General features: G+C 40.2%; 1 protein-coding gene across 5 annotated transcripts in view; it reads right to left on the bottom strand.

The window, feature by feature from the left end:
* Positions 1–15,099, bottom strand: part of RAPGEF4 (Rap guanine nucleotide exchange factor 4) — a 318,295-nt gene that overhangs the window by 137,722 nt on the left and 165,474 nt on the right. For all 5 annotated transcript variants that reach the window (XM_061135069.1, XM_061135068.1, XM_061135067.1 and 2 more), the window contains 2 exons: positions 10,282–10,354; positions 6,224–6,243 (listed from right to left, as the gene is read on the bottom strand). In XM_061135069.1, the coding sequence (XP_060991052.1) occupies positions 6,224–6,243; positions 10,282–10,354 (93 nt within the window). The remainder of the gene's footprint in view (positions 1–6,223; positions 6,244–10,281; positions 10,355–15,099) is intronic.

Below are 15,099 nucleotides of genomic sequence, written 5' to 3' on the forward strand. Positions count from 1 at the left end.
AAAATTAAAAAAGAGAAAAAAAAATTCAATCTGGATACCACTGCAGAAGCTAGACAGAGAGAGAGAGAGAGAAAAACATGGACCAGCTTTTATATGAGGAGAGGAAGAGATGGTATAAGCAGCAGAAAGAAATTGAGCAATGGCCTCCTGCCCCATAAAATACATAACTCACAAACACAAAGACAAACATTTCTTCAGAGACCAAGAACTGAAGTTGCCCTTGCCACCTTGGACATTAAGAGGATGTTTTTCCCAGGAGGTGGTGCAAAGCCATTCTTTGCTCACTGAGCTCTGCTTCCTAATAGGCTAGCTAAGGAATGAGTGTGTAGACACTGCACAGTGCATAGTTTGGGGCCAGCAACACTGCTAAATCTAATCTTCACTTTGGTGATAAGCAACTTGTCCTTCAGAATGAAAACGAGCAGCTTGGGATTTCCTGCTTTCAGCATTTAGTTGGTTAGCTCTCCTGTGTAGAGCATCGCACCCTTAGCTAGTCACATGTGTGTTGTTTCAGCGTATGATGGTGCTGGTTAAACCATTCTCACCCTAGAAGAGAGGGACATGGCTCCTAGGGCAAAGCTGTGAACTCTGGCCAAGGTGTCCCAATAAGCTCTGCATGCCTACTAGTATGTTTTAAAGTAGGATTTTAAAACTGTATTCCACCATATACCATTGGTTTGAATTCAGTTTGAAAGCTGGAGATGAAAGGTCTTGGACAACAAGGAGATCAAACGAGTCAATCCTAAAAAAAATTCAACCCTGAATATTCATTGGAAGGACTGGTGCTGAAGCTGAAGCTCCAATACTTTGGTCCCCTGATGCGAAGAACTGACTCATTGGAAAAGATCCTGAAGCTGGGAAAGACTGAAGGCAGGAGGGGAAGGGGATGACAGAGGATGAGATGGTTGGGTGGCATCACTGACTCAATGGACATGAGTTTGAGCAAGCTCCGGGAGATGGTGAAGGACAGGGAAGCCTGGCGTGCTGCAGTCCATGGGTTCACAGAGAGTCAGACATGACTTAGTGACTGAATAACAGCAACAACATGGGATCTTCTTTATTTTTTAAAGATTTTTTTTAAAAATGTGGACAATTTTTAAAGTCTTTATTGAATTTGTTACAATATTGTTCATTTTATGTTTTGATTTTTGGCTGTAAGGCATGCGGGATCTCAGTTCCCTGAACAGGGACCTAACCTATACCCCTGCATTGGAACATGAAGTCTTAACCACTGGACCACCAGGGAATTCTCTATGGAGTTTTAAAATTTTTTTAAAATATGTTTTAAGTTTGTATAAAAATACACAATTTCCTTTTTCTTCATCTGGCCAAGAATCACAGCCAATCTATAATGCTAAAATAAGATTTAATTGGTGGAAAACACTCTGATTTGCTTCCTCTAACCTTGAAGAAGAGCAACAATAGAGATGTTATTATAGTCCCTAAAAATTCCTAAACTTGCTAACCTATTGACCCCAATAGTTACTTGCTATTTATTCTTCTACTGCCCTCTCCTTAATGAGAATTTTCACAAAGCACGTAAACTATGTCCTTACCATTTGCCATTTAAAAGCTTACATCTTTATAATAATTTCCAAAATTATTCTTCATATAAATAACCCATGATCTTTTTTTAAGTTTGGGAAGCTTAAGTAATCTTGTTAAAAAAAGACCTACCAAATAGTTTTGCAAGACCCCCAGGCTTGCTTGTTATTAACTGCTGGCATCATTTCTTCCAGGCCTTGGGAAATTCTTGGGCTCTGAGCTGATAGCGCTTTGTGTTGGGAAAGTATCCTTGCATACTTCACAAGAAGCTTGCTAATCACACTGCCTAAAATACGAAGATCTCAAACGATCCTTTTAGAAACAAGATGTTTGTAAATCAGAAATGGCATTTTTTCTTAATATCCCCCTGAGTCTATTTTCTGGCTCCTTCCATACTGAGGAAGAAATGTATAACTTTCTAAAACTACAAAACTCCTTAGCAGTTGCCTCTCCAAAGAATGGAGCACAATAAGCAACAAAGTCTATCTAAGCAGAAAATATTATAGACAAGCTCATTTCTTCAAAGGGCAACCCTAACATTCAACTAGAAAGCTTTCTTTTCATTGTGATTATTTTTACCTTCTGTGTTAAACATGGTCAGTCAGGTATGGCACTTACAGGAGACAGAAAAAAAGAAAACTTAAACTGATCAAAGAGAAGAATCTATAAAACCAAAGGCCTCAAACAACTGCAACCACGCCAAAATGGTTTCCTTGCTTTATTAGTTCAATGGTCATTTTTCTAATACTGTTATCAATTATTTTACAGGTTCCAGTATCTGGTGTGACCTAAAGGTGAATGATGTTCCTATCAATTACAGTAAGTAGTAAGCAAAATAATCCAGCAGGTTAGCTGTCAGCCTATTTATTTCTATGAAAAGTGCAACTTATGAAAAGAAAGTTCTTTTTATGAAAGGTAAGCCTGGGTCCAAAAATAAAATACATTGGTAAGGCAGCTCAAAACACCACTTACTGATGTCTGATATTGGATTAGAAGTTAAACATGGTGATTAAAAAAATCAAGAGCAGGAGCTAGAAAAAAGAATATATTCTTTACACAAAGAATCTGTTTGGACACTGAGACAATAGCCTAAGTGCTTTTGTTTCAGTCCACAGGCATATTATTGCTATTAGAGAAACATAAAGGGTCTATAATATTGCTCTGCATGTAAAGAAGGTAAAGGATAAAAGAAATCATCCGAACACAACTTGTCTCTTATAAAGGAAGTAATTCAATTAACACCACTTTAAGGCTCTTAGGCTTCCTTTTATCTTTCTAGAACTTCAACCCTACTCATGAATGTCTTTCATCTTATTTGCTTTATTTTGACTGATGGCATTGGCGAGCTTTCTGAATAACAAGCAGTGACATTCTATCCACTCTACTTACTGATAGAGAAAAAGTATGCTTCCTTTTACTAGAGAATTTGACATAGAATGACCCAAACAAATACAAATAAGCATGTATGATGACTAGTTATTGGGCAGAGAGCCTGGCCAGCCCCTTAAATCTTTCAGGGCAAGATGCTGTTAAAGTCCTTGTATCTGACTTTCTGTGAACTTCAAATTCTTCTTTTGTCATGAAGAGAGCTATGTGACAGCTGGTAGGCTCTCTACTGAGAACTCTGTCTGTTGTCCCACTGCAGGGAGGTCCAACCTAAAGGTCACCAGGTGTCTAAGAGAGACTGAGCTTCCTTTTGAAGATTAGAATATTTGAGACCTCCTAGGGCCTGGCCATTCTGGGTGTGCTCTCCACACCACTGAACGTTCCTTGATGGGGAAGCACCAGGCCTTTTTAGCATCGTTATTTAGCTCATTATCCACATATTATTTGTTACAATGTGCTTTGGAATATCCATGTCCAAAATGATGCCAAGTTCGATTACTTTAGAGTCTAAAGGTTATTTTTTAGACTCTCCATGAACCTAAAGCTTTACTCAATATGCAAAGATATATTTTTAATAGTAAAATACCATTACAAAGGTTCACTGAACAAAGGTATTTTAAGAAGGGGTAGATGTTCAAGCTGGTTTTAGAAAAGGCAGAGGAACCAGAGATCAAATTGCCAACATCTGCTGGATCACCAAAGAAGAAAGAGAGTTCCAGAAAAATATCTATTTCTGCTTTATTGACTATGCCAGAGCCTTTGACTGTGTGGATCACAATAAACTGTGGAAAATTCTGAAAGAGATGGGAATACCTGACCACCTGACCTGCCTCTTGAGAAACCTATTTGCAGGTCAGGAGGCAACAGTTAAAACTGGACATGGAACAACAGACTGGTTCCAAATAGGAAAAGGAGTACGTCAAGGCTGTATATTGTCACCCTGCTTATTTAACTTATATGCAGAGTACATCATGAGAAACGCTGGGCTGGAAGAAGCACAAGCTGGAATCAAGATTGCCGGGAGAAATGTCAATAATCTCAGATATGCAGATGACAACACCCTTATGGCAGAAAGTGAAGAAGAACTAGAAAGCCTCTTGATGAAAGTGAAAGAGGAGAGTGAAAAAGTTGGCTTAAAGCTCAACATTCAGAAAACTAAGATCATGGCATCTGGTCCCATCACTTCATGGCAAATAGATGGGGAGACAGTGGAAACAGTGTCAGACTTTATTTTTGGGGGCTCCAAAATCACTGCAGATGGTGAGTGCAGCCATGAAATTAAAAGACACTTACTCCTTGGAAGGAAAGTTATGACCAACCTAGAGAGCATATTAAAAAGCAGAGACATTACTTTGCCAACAAAGGTCCATCTGGTCAAGGCTATGGTTTTTCCAGTGGTCGTGTATGGATGTGAGAGTTGGACTGTGAAGAAAGCTGAGCACCAAAAAATTGATGCTTTTGAACTGTGGTGTTGGCGAAGACTCTTGAGAGTCCCTTGGACTGCAAGGAGATCCAACCAGTCCATCCTGAAGGAGATCAGTCCTGGGTGTTCATTATAAGGACTGATGCTGAAGCTGAAACTCCAATACTTTGGCCATCTCATGCGAAGTGTTGACTCATTGGAAAAGACCCTGATGCTGGGAGGGATTGGGGGCAGGAGGAAAAGAGGATGACAGAGGATGAGATGGCTGGATGGCATCACAGACTCGATGGACATGAGTTTGAGTAAACTCTGGGGGTTGGTGATGGATAGGGAGGCCTGGCGTGCTGCGATCATGGGGTCGCAAAGAGTCAGACACAACTGAGCCACTGAACTGAACTGAGGAGACATTTGTTTATGTCAAAGATGTCCTGTGGACACTTGGTCCACATCAAAAGGTCCTTGAAATTTGGTTATATCCAAAAAAGCACATAAGCATATTTGGTCCATGACAAGTGACTTTGGAAAGGACAAATAACAAGGTCTTTTTGGCATGGACCAAATGTCTCCATGGATGCTTTCAACAGGACCAAATGTCTTTCAAGGTTAAGGAGAGCCATAAGATGTAAAGGGTAGGATATTTTTCAGAGGAGAAAAAATAGGTAGTAAATGATATAAGACTTGATAAAATAATTATTATAACAGTCTTCACATTTACTGAGCTCTACTGTATGAATCTCTAAACTTGCCACAGATTATCATATTTAATATTCATCATGGCCTCTTAAGATAATCACAACCAATATCCATATTTTAAAGACGAAGCAAGGATATTTAGAGAAGTCAAGAGGCTTGCACAAAGCCCCACAACTAGGAACTGAAGTCCTCTGCTGAACCCAACCAATGAGGATTTGATGTGACAATTGAAGTGACGTTGCTAGGTCTTGAACCCAAGTTTGTGGTGGTACAGCAGTGGGTCAGAATTCCCCACCAGCCCTTTAAAACCAACATTATGAAAACAGGAAGACCTAAAGAAAGCTAGAGTCAGACCTCTGAAAAGGAGTACAGAAATAGTCTGAAGTTACCACAGACACAGGACAAAAAGCAGGGGAAAAAATAGAAAAGGGTGATAGTTCTGTAACACTGCCCCCGGGTACAGCAACCAAGGTACTCAGTAAGTTGATACATCGCAGAACCATCAAGCACCACTTCAGATTAATCATTATACACCTCCACATTAACCCTTCCATATTGCTGTCTCAATTTAGATTCTAGTTAATATCATTAATATTATTATTTGCATGCAAAGACAATGCAACTATACCACTACCAGCCTTAGAAGGAGTACTTGGCACTGGTTCTTGGTAAAAGGTTTATCCTAAACCACCCAGTCTCTTACCTGTTTGCCCTAACTAATTAGATAATTCATCATTTTCAACTTCCAAAGAGAAACATTAACTCTAGTGTATTTGGGTGCATTTATACAATCAACTGGGCTCAAATATCATATTTTATATTCCTATTAAGGAAAAACAGTTTATTTTCTATGTGCCATTAAACTAATGATTTGTTCTACTGTCATGTATGCATCATGGGAGAAACAAAACACTTAGCAATGTTTGCCCCTAGGATAACCTTTCTTCGTACTAGTTAATATCAAGGACATGTGATGACTATGTCAAAGCCATTGACCTTCTCCACTTCATATTTCACAGTGACTCACCCAAAGATGCCAGAATAAGATTAGAAAATATTTATGATTTTTTTGAATATGGATAAAGAGCTCTCTTTGTTGATAGGGTTACCACAATTATTTTTTTTACCTTATGACAGTTTTTAGAAATTAAGCAGAGAGAGAGAGTAGTTACTCACGTTCTCCTTGTCAGGAATCCCTAGAAGAGGAAAGAGAGAAAGAACATGAGTTAGAAGATCAGCTTGTAAAATGGAAATTAAATCCCTTGCTGAATCAAACTAAGTAAAAATTTGATGTTTTGAATTTGTCTTTCCATAAAAATGTACATATAACGCTGCTTGGAAAAATAGCAGCACCTACCAAAATCTGTAACATAAATCAATGAATCAGAGCAGGGCTATGTGCCAGACAACAAAATCTCATGCTTATTTTGCTTTTCTACCATATCCTTTACTCTCCTAGAGGTAAAAATTCATCCCTGCTTATTTTACACCATGAGAGCAACTAATTCTCTGTCTTGAGCACCAGAACACTCAGAATTTTAGAAAAACACGTCAAACTCTTAAGTTGCAATTGTTATATTTTTACAAGGCAAACCACCTCACACCATTCCAGGGATCTGAGCTTGGGGTCAAGTTGCACATAAAAACCGCCAGCACACAATTTTTATTTTGGGCACGGCCAACTCTTGCTACTTTCAAGTCAGATGTGAGCACAGCAATGGCTGTTTCCAGGGATGTCTCAGTCTTCTTAGCAAATAAGTTAATCATTCATCCATTCACTCATTTACAAACATTGGCTCAGATGGTAAAGAATCTGCCTGCAAGGTGGGAGACCTGGGTTCGATCCCTGGGTTGGGAAGATTCCCCTGCAGAAGGGAGCAGCTACCTACTCCAGATTCTGGCCTGGAGAATTCCATGGACAGAGGAGACAGGTGGGCTACAGTCCATGGGGTCACAAAGAGTCAGACAGAACTGAGCAACTAACACTCATTCACTCAATGTTTTTAATAAGGAGCCACACAGGACTTAAAATATTGGCATTAAAAGCACCAAGCACCCATCCTAATAGGCAGCAGTAGGAGAGGGAAGAAAGGAATAGATTACTGGGAAACATACCCTAATTAAACTTTGACCCCCAAACTGGGATAGTATCAGGACATTAAAGCCTTGACAGAAAACAAGGGGATGAAGAGGGTTGTTCTCTCAAGCAGAGAGTATTAATGAACATGTTTGCCATCACTTCCCAGATCTCTCAGAAAGCGTAAGGGTATCCCAATGTCAGCACTCAGAAACTCATCTTGAATCCATCTAGCCACTTATCCCTCCACCCATCCAACAACCACTTGAAAAGACTAGATTTGCAGAATGAGGAGATACAGGGTTGTAACAGAAGCTTACTTTCTAGGAGGTTTAATAAGACAAATGCAGTTGTACAAATCATCATATTGGAGTGGATAGAAATTAGGGTATCTGTAGAGAAATAATATTGAAAAGGTGATCTCAGGCCATGTAGGAACCTGAAAGTTGGGCTAAGGCATTAACAGTCTTAGAATTTCACTTTCTATGACTGGCAGTGGACCATCATTAAAGGTTCGGAGCAACAGAGTGATATGAACAAGAAAAAGAAAGGAAGGGACTTTTCAAAATTAAAAGACATTTAAGATATAGAAACTGGAGACAATGACATGGGTCCTTGACTGAAGTCCAAAGACATTCTGTTGGGGAAATTTGGACTTGGATTTAGTGGGGGCTGTTATTAAGGAAAATCACACTAGCAATTGGGTGTGATAATGGTGTTGTTTTTGCATGGAAAAGCCTACATTTTCAAAAATGTCCGCTGAAATGTATATATATGACTAGAAGAAGAAAATATGGCAAAATGATTGTATGAAAATACCTATCAAGTTAATAATGATCACATTCAAGTATTAAAGTTTAATATTAATTAAATCAAAGTGATGAAAATGCAGGTGTTAACTGTATCATCCTGTATGTTTGAAATTTGTCATAATAAAAAGTAAATTGAAAAAGTTCTGTGTAAGTCAGGTATAGGGTAAACCAAGGGTGAAATAATGAAGATTCATAGCCACTGAGCCATCTTTGCTCTCAGGTCAAGGGTGATGAGGCCCTCAGCCAGGGGACTGCAGCAGGGAGAGAAAGGAAAGAGTATGAGCACTATAGAGGAAGGAGCAAGGGATGGACCGGTGATTAACCTCAGTAGGTGGGGGTGAGAGAAGGGAGGGCTCCAAACAGCGGAGGCCTAGCACCTGGTATGGGAGGACAGTGGTTATGAATGGAAATAGGCTTTCAGCAGAAGGATGGTTTGTGGGAATCACCATGTGCTCCATTATCGACACTGTGAGTGCATGAGACCAGCAGGACGACCTGGTGGAAAGAAAACCAGCAGTCATTTGGAAAGTTAGGCTGCCTTTTGTAAGACTCAAATGGAGGTACTGGTTTCAAGAAGGATTTGTACCAGTTGCAAGAAGGGATGCAACCATAGAGGGGAGAGTGTAGAGAAAAAAAAGAAAAACAGCCAAGGCTGGACTCGAGTAGTGACTGAATTTCCAGATGAGGGGGAGAAGCACCCATGAAAGAGACAAGAATACAAGTGGCCAGAGAGACATGAGAAAACCAAGGTAACTCAGTGGAGCATGCATGGGACCCAAGGGAGAATGGAGACTGAACGTGGAAACGCTTACTCAGTCACAGAGAATGGGGAATAGTAATGACAGTCTGGTTATTGCTTGGGCACTGGACAATTTAGACGGTTCAAGTTGGAAGTCAGACTTTGAGGGGTTAGAGAGTCACTGGTGTTGAGAAAATAGTAGCTCACATCATTTGGGTTCTTATTATACACCCAGTGCCCTTCTAAATGGAGATTCCCAGGTGGGGCAGTGTTAAAAATCTGCCTGCTGAAACAGGAGATGTGGGTTTGATCCCTGGGTCGGGAAGATGCCCTGGAGGAGGAAATAGCAACCCACTCCTGTATTCTTGCTGGGAAAATCCCATGGATAGAGGAGCCTGGTAGGATACAAACCATGGGGTTGCAAAGACTTGGAAGTGACTGAGCACGCATACATGCATGCATCCTTCTAAACATTTGATGCATGTGCTTCTTTCAGTCTTCAAAACAATCCTATAAGGAAACTGAGGCACAGAGACATGAAGTGCCTTGCCAGAAGCCACACACCTAGGAAACAGCACAACTGGGATTTCCAACTTGGTTACTGATCATCCCTAGATCAGCCAGAAGAGAAAAATCAGGAACAGGAGAAGAAATGAAAGGAAAGAAAGACCTGTCCTCCAACATCCACCTTTCCAAGGACTGAAGAGAGACTGAGATGGAGAAGGCACAGGCTGCCCAGGAACATGAAACAGAGGGAAAGGGAGCTCACTTCAGATCCTGATCAAGTGAGAAGGGTCACCTGTAGAGACTGATCAGTTTGAGCAAGAGAGTGGGAATTCAAGGAGGTATTCAGGAAGACATGAAGGGTGACTCTGGCTCTGAGATGCTTGCAGTAGAAGCACTGCTTGATCCATCAGTGTCAGCGTTGAAGTGCTACAGCATCAGAAACCCCAGGGCTTGCTGCCTTATCACACATACATGGATAAGAGCCAAGGGACCCAGAGCCTCAACAAGCAACTCCCAGGGATAGTACTGAGTGCTAAAAAGATGTTTCCAACATGCGTGAACAGATAGACTCAGGACACAAAATTACTTTGAGTCTAGTGGGCGCCCATTAGGAAAGAGTATCACAGAGAAAAACTTCCTTTATGAGCAGCCAGAGACCAGTCTCCTACAAAAGGCTCGGAATTTGAAGAGAGCACGATTTAAGAAGAATAAAGAATGATTCATGCTGCTTTAACAGCATCAAAATAAGCAAGAGGTGGGGCACTCAGGTGTCTACATGTGACTGAGAAAACACCATTCATGAATCCCATTTTTAAAAGGGCCCCCAAACCATGCTTTAAGATGAAGGTCCTTTGAGAAAGCATGCTGAAGTTCCAACTAGCACCAGAGCAAACCTCCCTCTATCAGCTAAGGCCACATAATTATACTGTAGGAACAATTTTTTAAAATAACCCAAGAGTGGGCTGGAGGGTCTGTTTATCCACAAATGAGTCTGGAGACTTATTCTGTCAAGCTGGTGTTGGACATATTTTTTTGGTCACATGAAAACACATACTGCATGACAAATTTTTAGATACAAGTGTTCATATTTTTCACTTACTGTCATTGTTAGAGCCCGTTTCCATAACACCATAAGGAGGAGCCAGAAGTCCTGCCATGTACTGTCGATATTTCTGAAAGACAAGATTGTAAACTCAGTGCACAGATATTTACTCACTTTGAGCATTCATGTGTTTACATGTTAAAAAGAAGAAAAGCTGGATGTCAGTAAGCATCTGAGCCTTGTATTTATAGAGCCATGAAGCGTGCTGTCTGGGCTCTGTGGCCTAAAATAAAAATGCTGTGTTCTAAAGAGGTCTTCCCGGATGAGACTGATAGTGCCCCTGCCTCGGGAGGGGGTTCTATTGTAGCCCACTCCTTCAAGTGTTTGTGATTGATTAACCAGACAGCGTGGGCTTTTACCCTCCCCTCCACCTCCTGCCTGACTTCTCACTCTCCCAAACATGGGCTCAGGTTTTTGTGGAGGAAAAAGACATTTGGTTTTTATAGATGCAGATACAAGTGAAAGCGCCACCTTCCTAACAGGTGAATGGCACTCAATCGGCCGTCTTTCAAAGCAAAAAGAAATGCATCTCTAGGAAGTGTCTGATGTGAAAGAAGCTGATTCACTACCATTTGCCAGCTTCCTTTTACACCACACACCTGCCCGTTATGTGACCTCCAAAGAACCTGTGGTATGTTGTCAAATAGAATAGTTTGGCTTCATTTAGAACTATTTGGATCCTTCTGAATTTTCTCCCTCTGACTTTTGGTCCAGACGTGCTTTAAAACCTGAGGCTCAGCGATATATATTAGCACCGGGAGTCTGTGCTGTTTTGAAGGAATAAGGCTTGGTGAGCATACAGCAAGCAGATCAAGCACCCAGTGAGAGAGAAGTGACATTTACGAAGAATGGAATATGAGTGCGAGACATCCTCTCTTCTCAGGTAATAAATACAGCCTCCTCCCCTTGCAGAATGAAAGCTGGGCAATTTTATTTGTTGCATGGTGTCATGTATATTTATGGTTTATAATTATGATGGCACATAAATGTTAAACAGCATCAAAAGAATCAACACTTCATAATGTGCTTGTGGGTTACACAAACGTCAGCAGAAAAGACTTCATCTGTAGCAATGGGCAGCTGGCAGCACACAGTATTTGAGCAGCCATCTGGCCCATTTGGTAGATTTGAATGGTGTTTGTAATGTAACATTGATGAGTTCTCAAAAGAGCCTTCTTCTAGTCAAGATGTGACTAGCTTTTTTTTTTTTTTTTTTTATCCTTTTTTCTTCTCCTTCTGAGGCAACTATACTAACACCTGCATGCAGACATTCAAAATCATGATTTTTCTCTGCCTCTGAGTTAACTAATCACTCAAACATACCCATGGGACCAATCCATCACCCTGAATTCCTGACATTTCCTTTTGATAATTTCCTCGTTCTGCTTTTCCTTTTTCTTATGATACCATCTACTCTTCTTCCTCATGAGAAAGCACAGAGCAAAGCACATTTCTGGGCATAATATTATGCTGGACTCTGAAAAAACAGGCTCAGAGAGAGCAGATGGGGGCTAGGTTATATTCTAAGAAGGTTCTATGACCCCCCAGAATCTTTTGAGGTATTCCTCTCACTGTTAGCAACTCCATTAACAGGCTCCTGAAAGAAATAATTCATGTTAAATTAAAGGAGCAATTTTGCTTTGCTTAGAAATATTGTTTTGGATGCAGCAAATGCATTTGTCTTGGGTACCTTGAAATCAATTTCCATGAACTCCACAGAAGCACCTTCCTGATTGCCAAATGAACAGGACTCTGCCTTCCTTCAGCTCCATAGCATGGGGTCTAGGGTTTGCTCATGGAGCGTGTTACCAGAGCTGTCACTCCTGGGGAGGGAAAACAGAGCAGCCGTCCAGGGAGCCTCGAGTGCGGGCTGAGTTTCAGCGTGTAGACGCGCTGAGCACCTACTGTGTCCTCACTGTGCCCTAGACACCGGGCTCACTGCAGAGAATGGGCAGACAAGGCCCTTTGCACTTATAAAGCCTCAATCTCCTACAACAGCACAGGGTACTCTGTCTTACACATAATAGAAAATTAATATATATCTGTTGACTTTTGGAATGTGAATGGAAATTTTCATACATATATAAAAATAGAATCTCACACCACATACTTAACATACAGCCTGAATAACTGTTAACTCATGACTAATGTTATTTCAACTACAATCCTATCCACTTGCCCCTTCCAGAGTTATTTTGAAGCAATTCCAGATACCATATCATGTAATCCACATATATTTCAATAGGAATCTCTAAAAGATAAGGATTCTTTTTTCCCCCAAAACAAAACCATAACACCACTATTTCAACTAAGAAATGTAACATCTCCATAATATCCAGTCAGGTTCAAATGTCTAATTGCTTTATATATGTCATTGCTGAATTGAACTTATAAATAACTTATTAGATACATAGATGAATGGAACAGAAAAGAGTGCCCAAAAATAAACCCAGGCATACATACATGGCCACTTAATTTACAACAAAGGAGCCAAGAATATACAGTGGGGAAAGGACAGACTCCTCAATAAATGGTATTGGGCAAACTGGACAGCCACTTGCAAAAGAATGAAGCTGGACCACAATCTTCCACAAAAGTTAATTCAAAGTGGATGGAAGTCTCAAACACAAGACCTGAAACCATAAAACTCCTGGGAGAAATCATAGGCTGTAGGCTCCTTGACATTGGTCTTGGCAGCGTTTTTTTTGGATTTAACACCAAATGCAAAGGCAACCAAAGCAAAAGTCAGTAAGTGGGACTACATCAAACTGCAAAGTATTTGCACGGCAAAGGAAATAACCAAAAAATGAAAAGGCAAGCTATTAAATGGCAGAAAATGTTTACAAATGATATATCTGATAAGGGGTTAATATCCAAAATATATGAATATAAAAAATGCAAACTCATAGATACAGAGACTAGACTGGTGACTGCCAGCGGTGGAGGGTGAAGCCTAGGTGAAATGGGGCTTAAAACCTACTTCTGCAGAACCCTGAGCTCCTGGAGGACCCTCAGGCAAGGCAGCATGTAAGCGGAGCCTTCAGCTCCTATGGCAACTTGAGTGTCTTCACTTTTAGCTGATATAGAACTTAGAGTTCCAAGAGTTATTTCATTTGAAAGATGACTTTTGCTTCTGTAAAGTTAAAGTCTGCAAACCATAAGATTAAATAATCTTTAAACTCCTAGTCAGAAAGATGCCGTTCAGAGAAGGCATTTCTTCTTCTATGAAGAAATCAACAAAGACCAAATTAGGATTTGCCTATGAAGTGTTGGGGGGAGAGGAATAAATTGGGAGATTTGGGACTGACACATACGTACCACTATATATAAAATAGATCACTAATAAGGACTCACTGTAGAGGATAGGAAATGCTACTCAATACTCTGTAATGGCCTATATGGGATAAGAATCTAAAAAAGAGTGGATATATGTAAACATACAATGGATTCACTTTTCTGCACAGCACAAACTAATACAACATTGTAAATCAACTATTCTCCAAATTTTAAAAAAAGGAAAAAAAAAAAAAAGGGATTCTATTCTCTGTTAGACATCTATGGTTGTAGACTGGCCAAATGACAAGTTACCAACAGAACCGGAAGAACTAAGAATTTAACTAAGATGCATCATAGTGCAATGCTGACCTTTTCCAAGTGAGGTGTACAGACCCCCAGTGTAGCACCCAGCAGGACAAGAGGGGATGTGACAGGGGTTAACAGAAGCTCTTCTTAGAGCTTAAATTTTATTCTATGTCAAGTAGTTGAAAGGACTACTTTTATATTATGGAGCAGAAAACTAAATTTGCATACATTTTAAAGATTAAAGCATGCAACTTCAAAGAAATTTGAGCTTGCTGCTGGCTGCTTCTAGCTACAAAGGGTCTAGACCCCGGGCATTATGTATTGATTTCCTCTGCATTCAGAGAACTTCAGTGGAAAAACCCAAGCGCCTCTAATGTAATGGAAAGCGTGCAGATGCTGGAATCACATAAGAACGGAGTCAATTCTGATTCTGCCACATGCTACCTACGTGAACTTAAGTAAGTTACCTCAGTTTCCTGGGTAAGGAACTTGGGATAACATCACCTATCTTTCAGGGCCACTGGAAGGATGAGAAATAAACTCCAAAGAAGTGCCCAGCATTTATTAGGGACTTAATAAATGATTGCTGATGATAATAAAAATATAATAATGAGGAGGAGGAGAAGAAACAATCAACAATCAAGAATTGATCAAACAAATCCCAATTTATTTGACGATATATCCCAGGCAGAGTCTCCAGCTTTAGGGAAAAATACTGTCTTAGGTGACTTCTTATTACTGAGACTGCTGATACACACACAACATAAAGACCCACAATACATCCACTGACCTGTCTACTAAAAGGAGTTGTAAAAATAACATCTTAAAGAGTAGATGTTCTTAAGTCATTTTATAATGTACTGCCTATTTTCATACCCATATGGTAAAACAGTCCAAGGAGAAAGGAAGAGCACAAGAGAGTAAACCCAGAAATAACTGAACAAAAATCAGTAAAACTTTGTAGCCATCAGAACTGGTTTCGGTTTACAAAATCTTAAAAAAAAATTCTCTAAATTACAATTGGCCAGTTTATAAGGCAAAGTCAGTGCATGGAAGAAGTCCTCAGGCTGGAGAGGCCAGAAGCCTGTCCTAGATGGAGGGGAGAGACGTGCCACTGGCTATCTTAACGTTTTCTGAGAAAACTGAGAAAAGACAAAGTATGACAGTCTTAGGAAAGTTAAAACCTGGTCCATCTCTCAGCTCCCTCACTGCCCCGTCAAGGCCACTGAGCAA

The sequence above is a fragment of the Dama dama genome, chromosome 33 (genome assembly GCF_033118175.1).
Source record: "Dama dama isolate Ldn47 chromosome 33, ASM3311817v1, whole genome shotgun sequence".
NCBI lineage: Eukaryota > Metazoa > Chordata > Mammalia > Artiodactyla > Cervidae > Dama > Dama dama.